The sequence below is a fragment of the Balaenoptera ricei genome, chromosome 2, assembly GCF_028023285.1.
Source record: "Balaenoptera ricei isolate mBalRic1 chromosome 2, mBalRic1.hap2, whole genome shotgun sequence".
Taxonomy (NCBI): Eukaryota; Metazoa; Chordata; class Mammalia; order Artiodactyla; family Balaenopteridae; genus Balaenoptera; species Balaenoptera ricei.
In genome coordinates, this window is record NC_082640.1 from 18,844,672 (window position 1) to 18,869,666 (window position 24,995).

At 46.0% G+C, this 24,995-nt stretch overlaps 1 protein-coding gene and 2 long non-coding RNA genes across 3 annotated transcripts; 1 reads left to right on the forward strand and 2 right to left on the reverse strand.

Moving 5' to 3' along the window:
* Window positions 1-371: 371 nt before the first annotated feature.
* LOC132357976 (uncharacterized) lies at window positions 372-17,232 on the forward strand. The gene is made up of 3 exons (XR_009500374.1): window positions 372-427; window positions 9,537-9,643; window positions 17,166-17,232. It is a non-coding gene; the product is annotated as an uncharacterized LOC132357976 (long non-coding RNA).
* Window positions 17,233-17,891: 659 nt separating this feature from the next.
* LOC132357963 (endogenous retrovirus group V member 1 Env polyprotein-like) lies at window positions 17,892-23,625 on the reverse strand. Its single transcript, XM_059911867.1, has one exon. It carries the CDS (start codon window positions 20,551-20,553, stop codon window positions 19,495-19,497), a length of 1,059 nt encoding a protein of 352 aa, XP_059767850.1. The 5' UTR covers window positions 20,554-23,625; the 3' UTR covers window positions 17,892-19,494.
* Window positions 17,892-24,955, reverse strand: LOC132357971 (uncharacterized). The gene is made up of 2 exons (XR_009500373.1): window positions 24,882-24,955; window positions 17,892-18,986 (listed from the first exon to the last, which is right to left on the reverse strand). It is a non-coding gene; the product is annotated as an uncharacterized LOC132357971 (long non-coding RNA).
* Between the last annotated feature and the right edge of the window lie 40 nt (window positions 24,956-24,995).

A 24,995-nucleotide genomic window follows, 5' to 3' on the forward strand; every position in this document is an offset into this window, starting at 1 on the left:
AGGGCTCCCTGAGGGAAGGGACGTTCTCTGTGACCTTGCGGTTGCCCCAGCCCAAGGTCTGGGAGGAGTCCAAGGCCCCCAGGCAGGGAGGGGGATCCAACAGCCAGCCAGCGATCTCCCTATGATGAGGAGACAGCTGAGGGTTGGGTGATGCCAAGGTAGCAGCGTCCAGAGAAGCGGGAGCCGCAGAGGAGCCCAGACCCCAGAGGCCCCCTATCAAGTCAGACCAGCCAAGGAAAGGACCACGGAAAGGAGCTCAGTGGGGTTGGGAATGGTTGTGTCTCCAATAGCCAAAGCGGAAAGCACTCCTCTTTGGTGGGGCAGCAGGTAGAGTCCTCAGAAAAGCACTGCCTCTGCAAGTGAGCCTGGAAGCTGCTCTTTCCAGGCAGGTGACTCCGCCCATGGGAGACTGAGCTCCAGGACCCAGGTAAGCCGGGGCCAGGTTCCTGATGTGCAGAAACTGTAACAAAGGTTGCTTTCAGCCACTAAGTTTTTGGGTTATTTGTTATGCAGCAATAGGTAACTAATACACCCACTGGCCAGGACTGATCTAGTAACCTGTACAACAAAATATCCAATCTGCTGATGGTAGAGACCAGCACCGTGCCCCCTAATTGGTGCTATCTCCTGAGGAGACCACATGGGACCCCCTTCCATCCTGCAGGGGACAGAGGTACATCCCAATGGGCACAGACACATGGTCCAGATATTGGTTTGACTTTTCTGTTTGGAGGCATCAGCACCCCCATCCCAGGCCAGGGGATGTGTGTGGGGATGGACTTGTGCTGACCCAGGAATCTCCCCTTTGTGAAGCAGAGAGCATCATTTCAAGATCCTGTAGGGGAGTAGAAATTCTCCTTCCTACTAGCCTCCTGGGTCATCTGGCTGGGCTCCTTTGAGCTGGCCGGACAGGATACAGATTAACCACAGAAAAGCACAGAGGTTCATTAGCTTGTGCATCTGACCCACGGGGGCACTCAGAGACAAACGACTCAAAGGGAGCTTAGAACTGGGCTTACAGAGCATGTTGGCAAAGCAACACTAAAAATTTAGGGAAGTGACAAGACAAAAGAAAAGGACCTTGAGTCTCTAGGGGCGGCAAATTGTGGGAAGGCAGATATCTGGGAACCAATAGTAGATCCAGGCTAATTAGTAAAGTTTGTCATGTTGCTTCCTCTGGTGCTGTCTGATTCCAGACTAAGGGTCTAAAGTTGTCTCATTAACGTCTGTCCTTCCTGGCAGAGAGTGGAGAGGGACACCTTTGTAAATTTATGTCCTGCTTTTTAGGCAAGTGGGGGAGCAGCTGCTTCTTCTCAACCGCCTTCAGCTCAAAATGATCCTTATGCCTAAGTGGCCTACTGTGGGGTGGCATATTCTGTGACCCTGCAACACCTAATACCTTAACCATTTCCCATAAGCCAGAATGATTCATCCATTTCTTTTGAAAGCTTGGAAAGCATGGTAAAAGTAATTAAAAATCTAAATTTTTAGCAGTTTCAAATTTACCTTTTGTCTCAAATGTCATAAATTTTGTTTAGGGCTGATTATTTAATCTATTTTTAGAGGAAAAAAATATTACTGCTTGAAAGGAGGAGATGCGACCTGTCAATACACAGGTATTAGAAGAAAAAAAAACCCCAAATCCCAGGCAAATTTCTCCATGTTTCCTTGCCACATTTTCCTCTGGACACCGCGCAGGTGAGAACACTCAGTGAGGTGCCCAGGACTCAAATGCGACCACAGTTACTGCTCCTTCGCGGGGGATGAGCACATATGTAACTCCAAAGTAGAACTCGGGGATGAGTTCCTGGTGTCACAAAGGCAAGTGGATTTCTCTTTATAGCTATTGTGCCCAGACTACCGCGCAGTTAAGAGGAAAACTCTTAATGGATTATCTGGTTAAAGAACAATTTTGTTAAAATGGTACACTAATTTTATGCCAATTCATAGATACGAGGTAATAATACCAATTTGCTTTTAAAAAGAATTCCCAAAGGATATAAGCCAATTACTTACATAAAAGCCCTATATGGCACTGTGGAAAGACAAAACATTGGACTTGATGAATCACAGCATCTGTCGTATGAATTACTCTACCAAGAAGAATTAATGGAAATGTCCTGTTACCAAGTCCAAGCTCGTATTGCTCGCTGCACGACAGGCCAGTAAACTGAGACACGATTTGTCGGGGCAAGGAATAGCGACTTTATTCAGAAAGCCAGCCGACTGAAAAGATGGTGGACTTGTGTCCCAAAGAACCAGCTTGCCTGAGTTAGAATTCAGGCTTCTTTTATACTGAAAGGGGAGGGAGGAAAGTCAAACACTTCCTGGTTCCCATCAGCCTCCTGGGGGGAGGTGTTACTTTTTTTCCTCCCTGCAGTCATTCACAGGTGGGCCTGGTCAGCATGCTTCCTGGGAGCTAGACAAAGGTACTTTAGCTTAATGCTCATTACCTGGGAGGCAGGGTTCCCAGAGATGGGCCATTGTGTATAATTTAAGCTTACAGGCAACATCCCTTCAGTGATTAACGTGTAATAGAACACGAAGGTTCTTCCCTCTCACAGTCCTACCAGAGGAAGCTGGGGAGAGAAAAGATGAGTAACTTGGTATAAAACAGGTGGTGGGCAGGGTTTGACCTACAGACTTAGTTGGCGATTCCTACTCTAGAGCTAAGAATGGTGTTTACATGTTAAAATGATGGAGAAAACTCAAAGGAATAATAATATGCCATGATGTGTGAAAATCATTTGGAATTCAAGGTTTCCTGGAACTCGGCAGAGCCTGCTTGTCCATGTGTCTTCCGTGGCTGCTTTTGCTGCGTGCTTATGACAGAGACCCATGCCCTGCAAAGCCTGAGCCATTTGCCATCTGCTTCTTTACAGAAAACGTTGCCATTCCCTGCCCTGCAGCAGTGCTTCTCAGTTTTGGAACTGTCTGGGAAGGTTTAATGTGATGGATCTAATTGGCCACCTGGTGAGCCCCACTCCACCCCGTGACCCTAAGACCCTAAGACACAGCCAAAGTTGAGAAGTTCTGCTTTGAAACCAGACCTGAGAGCTGCATGTGGGATCTTAGTTCCCCGACCAGGGAGCAAACCCATGTCCCCTGCATTGGAAGCGCAGAGTCTTAACCGCTGGACCGCCAGGGAAGCCCCCAGACCTCAGAGCTTTTTAAAACACCAAGGCTGGGCTCCCGCTCCATGCAGTTAACTAGAAAGGGGGGTGTAGTGAGGGGGTGAGGGGTGGGCGTCACCTGGGTGATCCTTTCCCGCCGCAGAGCTGAGAACTGGGGGCCCCTCTGAGTTAAATCCCTTCCCCCACTTAGAAGCTCTGTCCTCGACAAGTGACTGGAACTGGCAGGTGAGCCCCAGGGGCCAAGTGGGGAGGGTTCAGGGAGAGGTCGAGGGTCCCCTGGGGCCTTGCATGGAGATCATTTCACCTGGTCAAGTTAAAGATATCTCAGGATCCTTGGAGCTTAAACTCAAATGTTATCTGATCAGACCTCTGATCTGATTTCTTTTGGGAACTTTGAGGAAAATTTCGAATGAAAAAACAAGGACAAGCCATAGTAAAATGGGAAAAATGCTTTGAAGTCGGAAGTTTTGATCCTCTGAATCCTCATTTGTTAAACGAGATGTAAAACACAATACAAATATATAGATTCCCAGATTAATGTATTTGGAGCATACTTATACTAAAAAAAATTATTTTTTAAATCAGAAATTTAAATTTTATTGAGTATCCTGTATTTTTATTCGCTAAATCTGTCAACCCTATATAGAAACCTTAGTAATTCTTCAAAAAAATGACTAAGTATGACTAAGTATCATATTTGCTGAAAAGATATATATTCTCTTAATTTCAATCATTTACCCCCAAACCTTCCTAAGAAAAATGACTCTGCTTTGTGGTTTAAAAGGGGTTTTAAGGAATATATGAGAACCTACTAAAATTTGCAAACCAACCACTCGAGGGAGCCAAATTGATAAATGACAGCCTATCTCCTGTGCTGATGAGTCAACGCACAGTGTCAAAATGAGTCCTACGTGAGAATTAATCACTTTTCTAAAAGATATGTTTTTTTTTTAACTTCCTTGAAATAACATAACTAATAACACATTCAATGTCTTAAAAAAGGTAGCAAACAACATATGGTTTTCAACAAGAGTATTCTTTGCATTAAACCTTTCCCATTTGCCATGGATGGAGATGGGGACCAGCAGGGAGTAGGTGCAGACTCACAGGAAATACCGGAATAACAAGCCCCTAAGATTGATGATGTAATGCATTGAACCTAAAACTGTAAACCAGAATCGAATTTGATAGATGACTTAGTGAGTCTTTAAGGAAAATACCAGAAAAATAGGGTAGGCAATCTCCAAGATCTCTCCTCTCCACACATGAGATGTCACCCTCCCGTAGTTCTCTGACTAGATGGGGACCAATTAGGACTCACTCGTTTTGCTGCTGCTTCCTCTTCCCAGACCTGAAAGAGATGGGATTTTTCTCTTTTCCTTTCCTGTTTCAAGGACTCCCTTACACCCTGGTTTAAAGTAAAATTCTGTTTTACATTTTTCAAATGATCATCAGTGTTAAAAATTATGCCCTTGTAATAATCTACGAGCCAGCCCTATTTGCTCCTGGAAATACAAAGATGGAGAATTTGGGATTTAGACAGTCCTGTCTCTTTGGAAGCCTGTTTGGCAAGTTTGTGATCTTAACAATTCTCAAAAGCAAAGACTAGACTGCGCAAACCTAACATATTTTCTTTGCCTTCCTTCCATAAGGATCATAATCCTGCCTGAGACAAGTGGATGCCGCCAACAGGATAGGGGCAGGTCACATACGTGGCGGTACAGGGAGAAAAGTACATCACCTATTTAAAAAATAACACCCATTACAATTCTTCAGCATGACGGTCAAGCCAGGTTTATCAAGTACTTTTTTTTTTTTTAAGATTTTTTTGGATGTGGACCATTTTTAAAGTCTTTATTGAATTTGTTACAATATTGCTTCTGTTTTATGTTTTGGTTTTCTGGCCATGAGGCATGTGGGATCTTAGCTCCCCGACTGGGGATTGAACCTGCACCCCCTGCATTAAAAGGCAAAGATCTAACCATTGGACCACCAAGGAAGTCTCTTTATCAAGTACTTTCTAACGCCTGATGTTTAGCCAGTAGTTAGATCCAAGCAAACGGAAATAGCTCCTAACCTGTGTAATAGGGAAGAAACTTTGTGTTCTATTACAAGTTAATCACTAAAGGGATGTTGCCTATAAGCTTAAATCATACATAACGGCCCATCTCTGGGAATCCTGCCTCCCAGGTAATGAGCATTAAGCTCAAGTACCTTTGTTTAGCTCCCAGGAAGCATGCTGACCAGGCCCACCTGTGAATGACTGCAGGGAGGAAAAAAGTAACACCTCACCTCTGGAGGCTGACCTAATATGTAGTAGGCACAAAAGAAATATTTATTGAATTTACCAAACCAGGAAGTGTTTAACTTTACTCCCTCCCCTTTTAGTACAAAAGAAGCCTGAATTCTAACTCAGGCAAGCTGTTCTTTGGGATACGAATCCACCATCTTCCCTGTCTTCTGGCTTTTTGAATAAAGTAGTTATTCCTTGCCCCGACAACTTGTCTGTCAATGTATTAGCCTGTCCTGCAGCAAGCAGTACGAGCTTGGACTCAGTAATACATGTACCTTCTTAAGTAGGATGTATAAACATCCCTACTATTTGGAGGTTATCTATTGGGGCCATTCCACCTGTCTGCAAACATTAGAACAAACAGATGTTTTCTGTTTCTCAGTGACTGTAGTAAGTACAGTAGAAGAGTCTAAATGGCAAAAGAATTGTTCTAAAAGAATTTTTCAAATGATTACCCATTGTTAACAATTTCAGCACTGTAATAATGAGAGAACTATTTGATCGAGGGCAGGCACGTGGTGATTATGGCACGTGCTGGGTGGCTGGTTCATGTCGTGGCAACCATGGCAACCGGTGTGAGAGGTAATGGGTGAGTTTGGTGATCTTGATAGGAACCTGGGGTTGTAACAGTTATGTTTTGGTAGTTATTAAGTGCTACAAAAGGTTGAATAGCGTTTTGCATTTATACAGTAAACATCTGCAGAAATAAACGAAGACCAATGAAATGAGAAAAGCAGAAGCCATTTTTCTGAGTTTGCTATAGTAAGGGAGCTAGCCACTATCACTTGCGTTTTGGTGGAGACAAAGGTGGGCAGAGGAGTGGGAATGCCTTATAAGGTGCAGAAAGGGAAGGCTTCAGGTGTGCTTGGCTGGTGGCAGGGGGCAGCTGAGGGTGGATAAACTAGAATCGGGCATCCTAAGTGATTGGTTAGGGGAGCAGATTTGGCTTTCTTTGGTTGGTTTTAAGTTGGAAGCAGGAACATAACTTAGGGAGGGCTGTCAGTTGTTAAGCCCTGGCCCTTTGGGGCCAATTGTTACAGAAGTTATTACTTAGCTTCCTGGTTTGCTGCTAGAGACAGCAATCTTGCTTCCTGCAAGTCTGATTTACAGGAGGCTGGCTTCCTGGGCTGGTTACTGTGGAGGAGCGGTTGGCGTCCCGGGCAGGTGGCTGCAGGTTGTGGGGCAGAGCTCTATTGCTATGGATGGCCTGGCCATCGTCCGTGTGTACATTCAGTCTCTCCCATCCCATTCCTTAATCAAGAACAGAAAGAAAAACTAAGCAGACACACCCAAAAGGTGTTGGCGAGAGATTAAAATTAAAAGTTTTAATCATAATGGGAATTCCCTAGGGGTCCAGTGGTTAGGACTGCATGCTTCCACTGCAGGGGGCACGGGTTCGATCCCTGGTTGGGGAACTAAGATCCCACAAGCCTTGCAACGCAGCCAAAAAAAAAAAAAAATCATTATGCTTTTTTAGAATTAAGATATTTAAATTTCAAATGTAGTCTTCATCCAAATAGGTCAGGTTGCAGACATTCTGGGTAAATCATTTATTTTATGAAAACCAGTGTCCTACAGTTGTGCACTTTATTAGGTGGACCACAAAGGTGCATGTGCTCTTATATACTATACACTGGAATGGAAACGCTGGAAGGCCCCTTAGCCCTGGCATTAAGAACAGGCCTGATATGTCGTAGGCACAAAAGAAATATTTATTGAATGAATTAATGCATGTTTGTTTCTCTTTTTTTAAAGATTTTTTTCAGTGTACAGTTGAGTAGTAGTAATTACTTTCACATTGTTGTGTAATCATCTCCGGAACTCACCTTGCAGAATTGAAACTCTGTACCCATTAAACACCAGCTCTCCATTTGCCCCTCTCCCCACCCCATGGCAACCAATACCCCCACCCAAGCCCCGTCTCTATGAGTTTGACTTTCCAGGTGCCTCATATACGTGGAATCATACGGTATTTGTCTTTTTGTGACTGGCTTATTTTACTTGGTACAATGTCCTCAAGGTTCATTCATGTGTAGCATGTGTCAGAATTTCCTTCCTTCCCTTTTTTTTAACCTTCCCCCACCTGTCCCTCCCCACCCGTAAAAAAAATTAGGAAAGATATAATCTGAGAATAGTGAACTCACAATGGTGTCTTTGTTTCTCTTACTTCACTCATTTTTGGCATTTGGAAATGGGCCTCATTTCCCTCATCTGTAAAATGGGGTCATAATATATACACGTGCACATGACCACTGACCTAGCTGTCCCGCCTGGCACAAACGAGGGGATGGGGGGCTGTTAGCCCTCCCCTGCTCGTCCCCTTGAGCTGGTTTTTCCTCTTACTCCATCTCCCACTACTAAATACACTTCTCTCTTCTCCCGACCCTCCCAGGAGCAGAGAGAGGGAGGGGCCAGGGTGAGGGGTGGGTCATGACATGCACAGGTCATGACCAAGAGGGAAGAAAACTCACTCTGTCTAGGACAATGTAGGGATTCTGGGGGAAAATTCAGCCTTTTTAAAGCTGAATAATATTCCATTGTAGGTATACACCACATTTTGTTTACTCATTCATTTGCTGATGAACCCTTAGGTTGCCTCCACCTTTTGGCTATTGTGAATAATGCTGCTGTGAACAGGAGTGTACAAAAGTCTCTTTGAGACCCTGCTTTCAATTTTTGGGGGGTATATACCCAGAAGTGGGATTGCTGAATCATATGATAATTCTATTTTTATTCTGGGGGGAACCACCATACTAGTTTCTATAGCAGCTGCACCATTTTACATTCCCACCAGCAGTGCCCAAACATGTTTGACTCCTAAGTTTGATTTCCTGGTGTGCTGGTCTGGAGCACATTAGAAGCAATGAATTAGAAGGGACCAGCGGGTAAAACAACAGCATGAAGTGTCATCTGGCAATCTAATGTTGAGTGACAAGAATTACAAGAAGCAAAACTAGCACTGGATTATTACAATGTTCAATAATGGATACTTTTGATGATGCTCTGGAATATAATGAAAAAGTTAAATTATGTTTGATTTCCATTGTATAAGGAGGCAGGCATCCTTATACCATTGATAATTATGTAAGAAAAACATCCATTGATAATTATGTAAGTATTGAAGTGTTTAATCTTAGTATGATTTCCAAAACAAAGAGTTCCATTAAAAATTGTGAAATTTTTCAAAGGGCTTGGTCCTTAAGGAGGTCATTTTCATTTATCCAGGAAGTTCACTTTTATGGCCTTGACCCCTTCCTATAATGCCACATTAGTGAGACATCGCGGTTTCCATGTATAATAATCATACAGAGGCCTTTTCAAATTTAATCATGATGTAATAAGGACGTATACTAAACCAAAATAATATTTTCAGCTAATGGTGTTTGTATGGTCATGAAACGTTTATTGATTAAGGAAAGAGGGAATCCACTAAGCTAGGAAAACATTCTCCAAACCATTGGAGAATGACAGGTATAACAAATCATTACTATTTGGGGGTGTATATTGAACTGTCTTACATACAGAGCACCAGGGAGCTGAAAGAAGTGAGGAGGTGACATATGGCCTGAGGAGGGTCATGACCTAGTTATGACACACAAGGGGCATTATTACAGCGTGTGGGTTGCACATGGGAGGAAGGGGGGGTCAGGGAGAGGTGTGCCCTTCATCCCGGGCAAGAACCACTGGGCCATCCCGCAGATAGCTGGCGGGCTGCAGACGCATGGTGGTGAGTCTGTCCAAGCCAGGCCAGGGCGCTGGGGATGGAGGGTGAACTGGGAGGCAGGAGAAATGTTTGTCGGAAAGCTTGGTCGGGGTTCACCACCAGAGACCAAAGCCGAGGTTAGGGAACCCAAAGGGATCTGAACAGAAGGTACTGAGACTGAGAATAAATAAGTAACTGAGAGTTAAAATGGCAGAGGGTCATTGAAAGGTACGTGGGGACATCGCACACAAGGAGGTTATGCTTTCCCATCTTTTTTTTTTTTTTAAATCTTTATTGGAGTATAGTTGCTTTATGCTTTCCCATCTTGAATTGGGAAAATGCTGCTGTCACTTTGTTCGTTCCACGTCCTGGCTCCTTTGTGAAGTCGGGTATGTTGTCATTCCAGGTTCACAGTGAGGAAACTGGATGGTGAACCCAAGCCCCCTTCAGTCACATCCACTCAGGAGTTGAGCTGGGACTGGAATTCCCTGCCCTGGAGCTTTTCGCTACCAGGTGAGCCTTGTCCTGTCATTTTCCAGTCTAAAAATCTTCCCCTTCCTAGAAAAAGCTTTTGTTTATAATAAATGTCTTACGTCTTAATGGGCAGTGGGCTGTGGGGTCTGGAGGGTAGCTTGTGTAAAATATTCAGTCAAAATCACAGGTTAATACCCTGGTTTCCTCAGCAATGTTAGCTTAGTAAGTGGCCTGAACTTAAGGTGACTTGGTTTTTGAAAGTCTTTTTTAGAGACACTAGGTTTTTGGCACCTGGCACTGAGACTTTTATTCAGTAGTACACATTCTACACTAACCACGAAGCCTGTGCTGGACTAATGATTTTTATCTAAAATGAAGATATTTATTGGTTTTGCAGGCAATGAAGCAAGGGCTTTTGCATGTATGTTTGAACCTGTGGTGAATATTTCAGAAAATCACTAAAATGTAAGACTACTGAGATTGTTTATGTTATTTAAAGCTTTTTAAAAATTAACTAGATTGATAGAGAATGAATCTTGGCCACATTTTCTTTTTCAACTGGAAGTTCCCTTGTTCAGTAGTTGTATCTTTGAACCTGAATTACTGCTAGTTGGTTACAAATGAAATAGCTCAAGGCACTGCTGTATTCTAGAATATTCTGCAAACAAGTGCAGTTTAGGATTTACAGTAACAATGAATTCTAAGGTAGAGTGGGCTCCCTTTCTTCCTAACTCATGGTGGGGATCTCTTATAGAGAAAATTGCCTTGGAGATTTGTGAAAGATCCTCTTGGGGTCTAAAGCGAAGGTCAGAACAAAGCCGTGACTATAGGAACCATCAACTCATGTTTGTCTTTGGGAGAAAAGTTTGGGAGCCTGAATGTGAAACACTTCCGGGTGGTTCAGTGCATATTAAGTTTAAGAGCCCTGCATTTGAAGAGGGAAGACCAGACTTCTGTCCAGGTCTGCTCTGCCTGATACAGCCTCTTCTGGACACTCCACTGTTTCCATGACATTGATGTCTGAAGTCAAAGCATGATGTACAAATGGGATACAAACAAAACTGTAAAACTAACAAAAATTCAAACTGGCAATGTTGACGTGAGACAGGTGGTGTTCTTTGCTGAAACTAAATTGTACAGTGTTAGGTTTATAGCAGATAAATGTAGCTTCAAGTCCAATTCTATTTTTAAAATTTTTTATTTTTGGCTATGAGCAACATGTGGGATATTAATTCCGCAATGAGGGATCGAACCTGCGCCCCCTGCAGTGAAAGCTCCGAGTCTTCACCACTGGACTGCCAGGGAAGTCCCCAATTCTATTTTGATTAAATAATGTAACTGTAGATGGGCTTTATTTGCTAAATCGGACTAATCAGACTTCATACGTAACCAAACTTTCCCCAGCCAGCAGTCCTTCAGCGCCACTTTTAAGGTTTCCTAGCAAATATCAGAACATCCACAGTCTTCTAGATTAGGAGCTTTTCTTTTTTTTGGTAAAGGGCCAGATATTAAATCTTTAGCCTTTGTAGGCTAAGAGGCAAAATTGAAGATATTATATAGGTACTCACATAATAAGAAAATGTCTTTTCACACTTAAGAAGTGTTTTGAGATTAACAGTCTTTTTTTTGAAAATATGTTACTTTTCCTCTTACAAAGTTTTCAGTGGAAAGCTAAACTAGATAATGAGTTCTTGATAGTGTGTAATTGCTGTTATTTTCTTCAGAGGCTATGAAAAGTATGTTCTCAAGGAAGGAATGAATGACATATTTGAAGTGAATAACTGGCAGATTTAGACAGAGCTTCTCAACCTTGGCACTGCTGCCTTCGTGGGCTGTACGGTTCTTGCCGTGGAGGCTCTCTTGCACACTGTAGGATGTTTAGCTGCATCTCTGGCTTCTACCCACTAGATGCAGTACAGTCCCTCCCCAGTGGGAATAATAAAAAGTATCTCCAGGAAATGCCCTGGGGTCCAGTGGTTAGGACTCGGCACTTTCACTGCTGAGGGCCCACGTTCAATCCCTGGTCCGGGAATTAAGATACCACAAGCCATGCGGTGTGGCCGCCCCCCAAAAAAGTATCTCTAGACAGGGGCAAACCACTGTTTGGGACAAACTGGCAAAAGTGGTCAACTGAAGAAATATGGCTTATTAGTACACATGTGCCGCTTGCAAGCACGCACACACACATGCAGGCGGGCGCACGCACACACACACGGCACACACACACGCACACGGCACACGCACACGGCACACACACACGGCACACACACACGGCACACGCACACGGCACACGCACACGGCATACACACACGGCACACACACACGGCACACACACACGGCACACACGTTTTTCTTCCGGAGGATCTGGGTGCTTTCAGGTTAAAAAGAAAAAAAGAAGAAGACATAAGGCATGGCAACCTGAGCTGTGGAATTCTGATTTCTGCCTTTGAAGTAGACAACTTGATGAATTATACTTTCACTCTGATGTTTTTCTTCCTAATGCAGTCAGAGCTAGGCTCTGAGAAGTACAACTCCATTTCACAAGGGCTCTTTTCCTGGTTAATTACATTCGAGAGAAAGCATTAAAGGTAATAAACACTATTTATTGCCAAAAGATCTCTATAAATACCAGAAGCTTCACAATGCAGAGAATGAGAAAAATATTTTCTCAAAAATTTCAACATATAATCAAAGGGAATTACCCATGACAACTCTAGCTTTCTACAGTCATCGCTAGCAACCTCCCCTGTCCCCAAATAATTCCCTGTCCTTCTGTTGCTGAGAATAAAGGAGAGAAAGAAGAACACCAGGAGACCGAGGGGGTGAAAAAGGAGCCTGTTTTGGTTCTTGTCTAACCTCCTACAGGTAACATATAGTCCTGGGGTGCCTCTTAGATGCCAGGCACCTGGTGAGCACATCGAGGAGTCTGGGAAGCATGGGTGCCCTTTAGAAGCTTACAGTTCAGCAGGCAGGATCAAGCAAATTAATGCACAAAAAACCCATAAAAAAGTAGGAAGAGAAAAGTGGTTTTAGATAAAATCTATTGAGTTTATGATCTCCAGCATCATGAGGGCTTGAGAAAAAAACAGTGCTTGTGCTGGACCTGAAGGATTATAATCGTGTGGAGCTGGGGCAGGGGAGGAGGAAGAGGGTTTTGGGGGATGTGGTCATGAGTAAAGTGAGAGGCGGGAATGGCAGGCAAGGAGTGAGTTCTGAGAAGTTCTCATGGGCTGGAGGGAGGGTGGGCTTGAAGGTCAGGGGGAGTGGAGTTTTTATTCTAAAACCAGTGAGAGGCTGTTGACAGATTTTAAGCAGGGTGGTGACAAGACTGCCCACTTCAGCAGCATCCACCTCGCTGCTCCTGGGGACCCCAGGCCTATTTGAATGTTGAACTATAGCTGCAGGGTGTTTTGAGTTTCTTGGAGGCTAAAAATGTGAGGTAGAGACAATAAGTTAACACAACTCATCAACTATCCTTGTTTTACTTTAAAAATGCTGCTGGGAGGCTTCCCTGGTGGCGCAGTGGTTAAGAATCCGCCTGCCAATGCAGGGGACACGGGTTCCAGCCCAGGTCTGGGAAGATCCCACATGCCGTGGAGCAATTAAGCCCGTGCGCCACAACTACTGAGCCTGTGCTCTAGGGCCCGTGTGCCACAACTACTGAAGCCTACGAGCCACAACTACTGAAGCCCACGCGCCTAGAGCCCGTGCTCTGCCACAAGAGAAGCCACCGCAATGAGAAGCCCGCACACCGCAACCAAGAGTAGCCCCTGCTCGCCGCAAATAGAGAAAGCCTGCACGTAGCAATGCAGACTCAACGCAGCCAAAAATAAATTAATTAAAAAAAAATGCTGCTGGGTTTTTCGTGTTGGAACAGGGTCTGAACTGAGGCCAGTTAACTGAGATAAAGGTATGTGGAAGTACCCGGCTACTGGGAGACAGTCAGTGAATCCCCTGCCAACACCCCAACGCCAGCCACATGGGACTAAAGAGCCTTCTGGCCTGTGCTGGGAGGAGTACAAAGTGGCAGAAATGATCTTCGGACTCTCTTTCCAAGTAGTTAGTAGGGGAGTCATGAAGGGAGGTCCAGAAAGAAAAAAAGGTTTTGAACAGGAAAGAATCAGTTTCCTGGATCAGGTGGCTCTTGAGCATATACACCAGGGTCTATTCATGGAGTTTCCTACTCACAGGAACCCTCGGCTCTAGTTCTGAGGATGCTGAAGGAGTGCTATATTAAAATAATGTATCAGCTATTTAATTCTTTTAATTTCTCTGGGGACTAATCTGCCTTTTAGAGAAATAAGTTCCTTTTGTCGGGAATTCCCTGGTAGTCCAGTGGTTAGGACTCAGCACTTTCACTGCCTGGGACCAGGTTCAACCCTTGGTCAGGGAACTAAGATCCCACAAGCTGCAGGGCGCAGCTGAAAAAAAAAAAGTTCCCTTTGCCACCAAAATCCTACCTTGGCTCCAGAGCCTGCCTACTGCATCTTCCCACTCCAACCAGGACTCTACTATGGGGAGCCAAGCGTGTAAGACTACCCCACAGTTCTAGGTCAGAGTCCCTTATTATCTGGGGACCAATCAGTGAAAATTGTCAACATGAATACATGAAACTCCAATCAAAGAGTAATATCAAATCCTGGCCAGATCAGGATTAGGTTTAGCTGCATATAACTTAGGAGTTCAAATTAACAGTGGCTTATGGTATATCTCTTTTCTTTTTTTAAAAAATAAATTTATTTATTTATTTTTGGCTGCGTTGGGTCTTCGTTGCTGCGTGCAGGCTTTCTCTAGTTGCGGCGAGCGGGGGCTACTCTTCATTGTGGTGCGTGGGCCTCTCACTGTGGTGGCTTCTCTTGTTGCAGAGCACGGGCTCTAGGTGTGCAGGCTTCAGTAGTTGTGGTGCATGGGCTTAGTTGCTCCACGGAATGTGGGATCTCCCCGGACCAGGGCTCCTTCCCAACAGTGGCTTATATAACAGTTTATTTCTCTCATGCAAAAGAGCACAGGGACATGATCTTAGGTCAAGGCTTCCCTCTTTAAGGCCACCTGGTACTTAAAAGTGCATTCTCTAGAATTCCAGCCCCATTCCAAAAAGAAAAAATGGAGGGAGCCTTTTCAGAGCACTTTCCTGGAAGATTCCACTCACATCTTTGGCTGGACTTGGTCGCGTGGCCAGCTGTGGGCTCTGAGGTGGGCAGACTGTGTTCCTCACAAGGTGAAGGGCCCTGTACTAAGGGAGATGGGAGAACGGACACTGGGTAGGGATGCAGCCTCTCCCAACCTGACCTACGCCTGACTTTGTGAGGTGCCGGAATCTGCCTTGTCCAGAGGACATCCTAATTCTCAGACATCACACATACACTTACCATTTTTATTCTTGGTGAGTAGGAGGGATAAAGAAGATAGTTTGGCAAGAGAGAGACTGGACTCCTTAAGGCTGGTTAGCCTGGGGACAGATGAATTTTCAGTGGTGAGGAAGACAAATAAATCAGTTCCCACGTGGGCCTTCGCCCATACCCAGAGACTATGGCTGTCCCTGCTTCATTATTAATCCCATAAACACAGGTTTTGCTAACGGATAGGAACTATGTGGCACAGTGCTGTCTTCTCCCTCTCCTTTCCTCACTGCAGCATTCTTCTCTGCTGAGTGGGAGCATGACCTCAGAATCTGGCAGATATTTCTGGTCCAAAAGGCTTGGCATTAGTGTTTCAGTCTACTAGCCATCTTTAATTGCTTATGGGAGTTTTCACTCTGAGAGGGTCTCTGGATATAATTCTTTACTTCATAGGAATAAATCTCTCATAGTGGAATTTTAGGTGTATCCACAGGCAATAAAAGTATTCAGATTTTACCACTAAGTGACTGCAATCACTTAACATGTTCTAAACCTGTTCTTTTGACTGTTTACATTACTGGACTATGAGTTTCTCTAGGGTGAGAGCTATATTTTATCCATTTTTTGCATCCCCAAGGTCCCTGGCTTGGTACTTTCAAGAAATGTTCTATTGATAAATGAATCACTTATGTTGGTCAAAGTCAAGTTGCTATCAGAGTCAATACTTCCCCGTAGCTGGTTACCACTGAGTATTCTGGGGGCCTAATTTGGGGGCGGGGTCATTGGAGAATAAGGTTGTGACAGGAAGAGCACTGGTGGCACAGCAAAGGGTCTTGGTTACTCCACATCTGCCTTACAAATGTCAGAGTGACTGGCACAGGAAACTGGCGACCAGGTGATAAAGGAAGAGCGGATATAGTGTGAGCAGGTATTTGGTCCGAGCTTTTAGCCATTTTCCTTCTTTTGACCAAAGGTCCATTTCCTGAGTTAACTGGGCTCAGTGTTTTCTGTCTTCTAGGAGGTGACTCAGGGAGTTGTGCAAGTGATTGGTTCATATTTCAAGGATATGAGTATGGCTGAAGAGACTGTAATTACACTCTCCCTGATTCAATCAAGCTAGCCTATCCTCACTGACTTGTTTTTATAAGTAGATATTTATAAATTGTTTAAGCTAATAGTCATATTGCTAATGTTTTAAATACTGTGATTCCTTTCAAAACCTTCTTAAAAAAAATGCTGCCATAGCTAAAAAGTTTGAAGAGCACTGACTCCGCTATTCACCCAAGTTCCAAATGCACCTCTCTACAACAACCAAAACCTTATATAGCGATTATGGAGGAGAGGAAGAAAAATAATTCCCCGATGCTTCTTTCTGCTCAAAGAGCAGGGTGTGATTGAGTCGATCCAGCTGGATGTTTTCTAAGAAGGCTGAGTGTTCGAGCACGGGGTCTCAGGCCGCAGTGCTCACCTTCCCTCTCCCCTTCCAGCCCCAAACCTGGGCTAGATCCATACTGAGGAAGTGTCCCTACATTCAGAATCCCAAGTAATACATCACGGTAGATACTGTGGCTAAAGGCACAAGTTTTTTCTGAATAATGCTTCTCTTCAACCTTGTTGCCTTTGGTCGGGAGGGCTGGACCCACAGAAATAACAAGGCTCCCCTCTCTTCAAGTCTAGAACTAGTCCTAAGCAGTCACTCCCAAACTCCTTCAAAAAGAAAGACAAGCCAGACTCACTACAGTGAGTCTCTTTTCTACTCAAAACGTCTGCAGATTCCTTCCCTCATTATTCCAATCTGCCTCCCGGCTCTCCTCCGGTTCAGTGATTCCTGGAGGGGGGGCAGGAAGGTGGGGTGGATGCAGCTAAGAGGGGACCTCATGGACTAGATCCCCACTTAGGCCATTTCTCAGTAGTCTGACATTCCACAGGTTTAATTATCAGAATTCAAGTGTCTTTATTTGTAAAATGGGGAATAATAGGGTGGGCTTGCTTGTGAAAAAAATTAGTATCTGGCAGGTGTTCAAGAAATGACACCTTTCATTACCATCTTGGCATCCCACTGCTTCTGCAGCCTTTCCTAAAGTGTCACTGTGTGTCAAGCAGGAGGCATCTCTGCCTGGAGGATTTTGACGTGTGTGTGCGTGTGTTTTGGCAGGGGTGGGGTGGGGTTGACACCCTGGTAAATTACTGGCAAGGCTTTCGTACTTATCTTTCTTCTCCAGGTCTGCTGACCAGAAGTCATATTCCTGAATAAGCCCAACAGGTGCAATCCTAAGGGGAATAAGGTGGGAACATCAAAGGGGGGGGGAGTGCAGAAAAGTCCCTGCAGACCAGTAGCTATCCATCCTTTGGCAACAGTCTGTGGCTATCCTGCCCCCTCCTCCAGATGCTTTTCTCGGTTAACACTGCCATCTAGTTCTGCCAATGACCTGTCAGCACGAGAAGCTTGCAGACAGTCATGCTGTCTCCTAAGTGCCATTCTGTGTCTCCTTGTAAGCCCTTCAAACCGTATCATTAATATTATAATTGTTATGATTAAATAAAAATTTAATGTGCCTGCATGGATATGCTGCACACGTATGGTAATGACTGGATGTTTCCTTTCATACGACACTCAAATCACAAAACAGCAATCAGAACAGAGAATACGGTAACCCCCTCCCAATTTTCAGCCATCTTACCCATGCACTGTAGCCCTGAAAATCTGAATATTCACTGACTTACAATTATGTTACAAGCTTTCCTGGGAAGCAAGAAGGTCAGAACTGCCTTAATAAAGAGAATCATTTCATCTTCTTGCTACCTACCCACCTCTTTGGGGCCGCAGTTCTTTAGAACTTTCTTTCCTCATCTCCTCGGTATCAGCATTTTGCTATCAATTATATTCCAAGTGTTACCAACCTGCGCCCTTGGACTCTTTAATCAATAGAAATTGACAAGAGGCCAGATGAGAATTTCAGACGTGGCTTTATGGGGGCTTGTGCTGCAGCGTAAGGAACTGAAAGCAAGCACCAGGTGTCCTTGCCCACTCCTTCACAAAGAGCTCCCTGGGTCCTTTGATGGGGTGACATTGGGGGTGGATCTGCAGGCCAGACAGGGGGCATGGCTTAGGCAGTTTGTTCATCCTTCTTGGCAGTGCCATATACAGAGATCATGTGCAGTTTCCCACTTTCTGTGCTGGCACCTCAAAATGGCAGACTTGCTCGTTACCGCCACCAGGAAGGTTGTGTAGTTGTCAACATCGCCCCTACTGCACAGGCATGAGGTTGTTTTTAATCACTTGTGGTTGATTCACGGCCTTCAGCATCCTGTTGCTTAAGAAAGCTTTACCCCTTGGTCCGTTTATGGTTGCCAGCTTCCTGTTGTTCAAGGAGGCACTGTCCAGGTGCAAGCGTCCTGGTAGATGACCCTAGGTCCCAGCCGATCTCATTCTCCCTTGAGGGATTCTATACACATTATTCTTTTTTAAATTTACTTATTTTATTTATTTATTTTTGGCTGCGTTGGGTCTTCGTTGCTGCGCGCAGGCTTTCTCTAGTTGCAGTGAGTGGGGGCTACTCTCTGTTGTGGTGTGCGGGCTTCTCATTGCAGTGGCTTGTCTTGTTGTGGAGCACAGGCTCTAGGCACATAGGCTTCGGTAGTTGTGGCACGCGGGCTCAGTAGCTGTGGCTTGCGGGCTCTAGCGTGCAGGCTCAGTAGTCGTGGTGCACGGGCTTAGTTGCTCCGTGGCATGTGGGATCTTCCCAGACCAGGCCTCGAACCTGTGTCCCCTGCATTGGCAGGTGGACTCTTAACCACTATGCCACCAGGGAAGCCCTGCACCCATTATTCTTAAGGGTCAAGGGGCCAAATGTCTCTTCTTCTGGAGCTACTTCCTGCTGAACAGGGGCCACAGACCCTAGCCTACCCTAGAGGTGTAGAAGTCCCTTGATGACTGTTCCAAGGACCTACAGGGACACGGGTCACCTTCTAATGGAACGGGTTGAAATCCTTGGGCCACCATGAGCCTCACTTGGAACTGTTGAAGCCTGGAAGACACAAATCTAACTAAAAGATTAAACAGGCAGGGTCTGAATAATAACAAAAGAACTACTGCCACTAGAGGGCCCAGGAGATGCAGGAACCAAGTAATGCCAGGGATGTAACCTTTAACTGAGTCCCATATAGTTTGGGCAGTGGGGTAGCTGAACCCATGTAACCATTTAGCTTGTTCATAAATTTCCTGAATATTTAGTTCAACTTCCCCCAAGTTGTTGATGTATGTTTTGTTAGTTACTGCATAGACACCCTCTTGTTCAGCCAGAAGATAATCCAGGGTTAACCTATTGTCAAACACAACATCGTCTAAGGAATCTAGGGACTCCTGGAGGCCCCTTAAAGGCATCACCACTTTTTTTTTTGGGCTGCGCCGAGTGAGGTTTTCGGGACCTTAGTTCCGTGACCAGGGATTGAACCTGTGCCCTCGGCAATGAAATCACTGAGTCCTAACCACTAGGGAATTCCCATCACCAGTTTTTGAGGCCAGGTTCTCTATGGCCTGTGTGAGGTTTCTTAAGGTGGTTTTGTGATAGGGAAAAACGCCCCAGGGGCGGCCACTCCTATGGCCGCCCCAATTCCTGCCAGGATTAGTCTGAGTGCCCAGCTATGTCTGTTTTGAGAGGTGGCATTATTATATATGGTGGCACCTTGTCCTTTAGGGCCCAGTCGTCCCAAAGTGCATTCTCCCCGGAAGTGAACATTGTCTAAGCATGGATAGGCCATTGCTCGGAGAGGCCAGGAGAAGGAGGAATTTGGGTTCCCTTCGAAGGGTAGTTTATTTTCCGGTGGACCACAGAGGAACAGATGTCCAGCGGGGGTGCAAGCCTGGCGGGGTGAAGTGGAATTAAACCATCGACGTAAAAGGGAACCCCAGCTAGGTGCATTATTGCATCTGGGGGACAGGGGCCCTCCGTCTAGTGGTCCTCCATCTAGTTCTGAGTTTTCCTCTATTCCCTCCTCATCACTGAAGGCAGATGGGGTCTGATAGGTGAGCCTCCAGGAAGGGGCTGCTGTTCCCTTCCAGTGCGTACAAGAGCTGTTGGGTTGGGTCCCTGGGGAGAGCAGAGATGGGTCCACACACCAATGAGTCTGGTTAGGAGTGCATGAGGAGCTTGAAGTGGAAAATGACATAGGATAAATAGAGAGTGAGCTTCCCGTATCAGTAAGGCAGGTATCTGTCTGGCAGGGGCAACAGGGTTTTCCTTGCCCTGTGCAGAGAAGGGGCCGCTTGATCCAGAGACGGGTTTGGTTCCAAGGGTCTGTAAGCTCTACACACCCGATATCATCATGATCTTCGAGTTCCACTATTAGAAGCGGTGTGCTCCTAATGGGTTCAGAAGTCAGAATGAGATTAATGTCCTCATCTACAGGCACAAACCGGAGCCGAGAAAACCCCTCTTGTGCGAGGGGATGACAGATCCAACAGTTAGAGAGATTATTTCCTGAGGCCAAAATGCTGGAATGGTTGACGACTGAGTTTTCTCTCCAGGTTCCCCTTCCCTTATTATTTTCTCCCCAGCCCCTCTTTAGGAGAAGGGCCAAGAGAAGTACCCACATTTTCCACTCTGTCATTGGTTCTGGTCTTCTCGACCCAGGAGGGACAAAAGAGTTGCTTTTTCAGTGGGGGTGGTTGAGCAAACCGGCAAGATGTGAGCAAAAATATAACAAAGTAAGCAAACAGAAGTCCAGCCTACCACATCACCCTTTACTCATCTGTTACTGGTGCTTGGTTTTTGAATAAGTATCTCAGGTCTTCTACTGGCTCACAGGCGTATTCTTCTGTTGTGGCCTGTGGGGTTTTTGGAGGCAAGAGTTTTAATCTAGATAAATGTACCCAACTAGGTATTCCTTGAAGTTTAATGGCAGTGGGGGTGGCTAAAATTACTCTACAGGGGCCCTTTCATTTTGGTAATAGTTCATCTCCAGGGGATCCCTCCTTCCAAGTTTTAAGAAGAACTTGGTCCCCGAAGTTAATTTGTGGAGGGGCTGCCCCTTCTGTTGTATCCCTAGTGGGACCTGGGAGTGCCTTCTTGGCTTAGTCCAAGATTGCCTTTTGGACCTGTCCCAAGTTAATAACACATCGTAGCCTCTGGCTCACTTCCTCATACCAGTGGTAAGGAAGGGCCTCTCATAGGTCACTTCAAATGGTCTAAGCTTCAGGAGAATCCTGGGGGCTATGTGAACCCTGAGGAGTGCAATAGGAAGCAGGGCTCATGAATCTCTTTGGCAAAGTTTTGTTAAGGTTTTCTTTAAAGTATGGTTCATTTTGTCTACTTTTCCTGAAGATTGGAGGTGCCAAGAGGCATGGAGATTATAGCTAATTCCCAAGGCGGTCGATAGGCCTTGGGTGATCTTTGCTATGAGGGAGGGCCCATTATCACTCTGGAGGGATTTTAGAAGCCCAAACCGAGGAATCGTCTCTTTAAGAGGGACTTACAGACTTCAGTGGCCTTTTCAGATTGAGTGGGGAAGGCTTCCACCCATCCTATAAAGTACTGACAGACACAGGAAGATATTTATATCCTGACTGTGGGGGCATTTGGGTGAAGTTTAATTGTCAATCTTCCCCCAGGTATGTCCCACGGGGTTGAAGTGGCTTGAGTAATGAAGGAGGGATTGGATGGGCTTGCGGATTATTATGGGCACACAAATCACAGGCAAGGGTCACTCGTTTTATTGTTCCTTTAAGTCCCTTTCCTGATAAGGTCCTTTGTGTCAAGTCCCATAGTGTATTCCTCCCACAGGGGGTGGCACCATGTAAAACCTTAATGAGCCTCCTTTCTTGGGCCCCAGGGATAAGAAACTTGTCATCCTTTATATACCAGCCTGTGCTTTCTTTCTTATAGCCCCATTTTTCAGCATTCTCTTGTTCCTGTGGGGAATACTGGGGCAGGCCAGGGAGTTCAGGGGGGCCAATCACTAGGGTCATGCTTTGGTCAGGCTCTTGCGACTGAACTGCCTGTTTTGTGGCCTGATCAGCTTTGTTATTTCCTTGGCTTATAAAGGACCCGTCCTTCTGATGGCCCTTACAGTGAATTACTGCCACCTGGGTCAGGAGCTGCACTGCTTCTAAAAGAGCCAAGATTAAATCTTTAGGTTTTATGGAAGAATTTCTAGCAGTTAACATTCCTCTCTCTCTCCAAATGGCAGCATGAGCGTGTAGCACATGGAATCCATATTTAGAATCAGTAAAAATATTTTTCTGGGCTGAAGTCTGGGGTGGTGGGGCCTTGGCTTCTATGATTTCATTTAAGCTAACTATAGCATCCTGCCATTCGGGTTCCCATCTCTATAAAACTACTCCCATCAGTGAACCGTTCAGCCTCAGGGTTGTCAAGGGGTTCATCTAGAAGACTGGATCTGCTGGAATAAGTTTGTTCTATTGTCTGTGTACACTGATGCAATAAATCTCCATTTTCAACAGCTGTGAGAAGAGTTGCTGGGTTTAAGGCTTGGCACACCTTTAAAGTAATATCGGGGGTACCCATTAGGAGAGCCTGATATTTTGCTAACCTTCCCCCGGTTAACCAATGGTGTCCTTTGGCTTCTCACACAGATTGCACCTGATGAAGAGTTGATGCATCTAGTATTGTCCCACGGTGAGCTCAGAAGGCTCACTGACCAGTAGGGCCGTGGCTGCTACCGCCTGTAGGCAGCTGGGGCATCTCGGGGCTACTGAGTCCAGTTGTTTTGAAAAGTAAACCACTGGCCTTTGATCTGCTCCCAGCTTTTGGGTCAGGACTCCTAGTGCTATCCCTGACCTCTCATCGATAGGGTGAAGGGTTTGTCTAAATTTGGAAGCCCTAGTGCTGGTTCCCTACTCAACTCAATCTTTAGAGTCTCAAAGTCCCACTGGTGGTCCCTACTCCATTAGAGGGGTTCCCTTTCTTCTCCCTTTAGAGCTTCCTATAGGGGTTTGACTATAAGGCCATAATCTGGAATTCAGATACGGCAGAACCCAGCCATTCTGAGAAAGCCTCGGAGTTGTCTCTTTGTGGTTGGTGATGGTAATGCATTAATGGCTGTTTTCTGATTTATGGCCAGGGCTCATGCGATGGGGGTCAAAACAAGCCCTAAATATTGAACCTCTTGCTGTGAAATCTGCGTCTTTGTTGGGGAGACTTTATATCCCCTTTCTGCCAGGAAATTTAGGACCTTAACGGTATTCTGATCTGAATCTTTCTTTACCTATTTATTAATAGGTCATCAACATACTGTAACAGAGTTCCATTTTTCAGGCTCAGTTCCCTCAGTTCTTTTGCTAACGCATTTCCAAAAAGACAGCAGCTGTCCCGAAGGCCCTGTGGAAGCACTGTCCAAGTGTAGTGAATAGCTTCCCGGGTGTCAAGTTCCTTCCATTCAAAGGCAAAAAGGTACTGGGAGTCTGGATGTAGGGGGATACAGAAAAATACATCCTTGAGGTCTAACAGAGAGAAGTATTGAGCATCCCCTGGCATTTAAGTACGGTGTACAGGTTTGGCACCATTGGGTGAATGGGATGGATGACTGCCTCATGCACCGCTTGTAAGTCTTGCACAAACCGGTATCCCCATATCCCCGGGAGGCTTTTGGACAGGGAGAATTAGAGAAGGGGACTAGCAGGGCCGAATGAGCCCAGGTTCTAGGAATTTGGTGAGCAGCGGTTGGCCCCCATCCCCACCCCTTCCCCTGCCTCAAGACCTCAGGCTTTAAAGGACAGTGCCTCTGCCAAGGGTATTTTCCCCCAGGCTTTTCCTCTATTTCTATTGGGGGAACATGCTTTGCCTTTCCTGGTATCAATATGTCCCAAACCACAGGATCTACCTGTTCCCTAATTTCTTGGGGACTATTTTTATGACCAACAGGCGGGTCATCTGGGGCTACTAACAGGTGCATTCTCTATTACGATTTTCTGCCTTCTGGGACCGCACCCTGTTCTAAGAGTACTAGCTCCCAGTTTATTCAGCCAATCTCTTCTGAGGAGGGGGAGGCCATTCCGGCACATACAAAAAGGAAAGAGTGATGATACCAGAATCGACCTCACAGGTAAGGGGGTGGGATGTAAATCGTCCTACCTTTGGCCGCCCATCAATCCCCGTTACAGTACAGTCATGGTTGCAGAGGGGACCAGCAGGCCAACTCAGGACAAGGACACCCACCACTTAACCCAACAAATGGCAATAATACAGTTCAGAGCACGGAACTTTTTAAAATGCGGACTAATAAATGTAATAAACATTACTGAGAGACAGAGGGGGAGCACAAGTTAAAAAAAGGTTAAAGTCGTCCAGAATTAGACAAAATCATGTTTACACTGCCTTTGGCAAGATTACACACATTGCTGATGCTGGGTATTAGTTTCCTTACTTCCCAGTTAGTACCTGCGTCCGTCACTAACACTTCGTGTCTCTGTATCTCAGTTTCCTCATATGGAAAATGGGTTGCGCCAGGTTTCTCCTGTTCAAAGCATTCTGTCCCCGCGTCTCCCCTCAGCACGCCTCCCCTGGCCACCTGGAAAGCGTGGGAGGGTTGTTTCTGCCGCCTTACTTTGTCCCCCCGACAGGCAAAGGTGCAGCGATGCACTGGGGGTGGCGGGGCGGGGAACACCCTCCAGAGTCCCCAAATGCACGGCCCACGACGAGGTCGGGTGAACAGGAGAGCAGGCACTACTGAACGGATCTGACGGTAACCTGCGGGGAGCGCGGCGCCGCCCTGGCCCAAGGTGCGTTCCGGGCAGACGATAGGCGGCTCAGGACAGGAGAGCGCTCCCACTCTGCCCAGCTGCCTCTCAGTGCATAAAGGAGAAAAAAAGCCCCTCGCTCCACCCCACCGCCCCCGCTCAGCCCGGAGCCGCCCCGCGGCCCCCGCCCCGCGGCCCCCGCCCCGCGGCCCCCACCCCGCGGCCCAGGCGCCGCACGCACCTCTCTTCCCCGCACCGGTCCCTCGCGACGCAGCCGCGCTGCCCGCGCCCGCTGGAGGGCCCCCTCCTCGGTCGCGCATCCGCTTCCAGGGCAGAGGGCGGTGCGGTGCCGGGG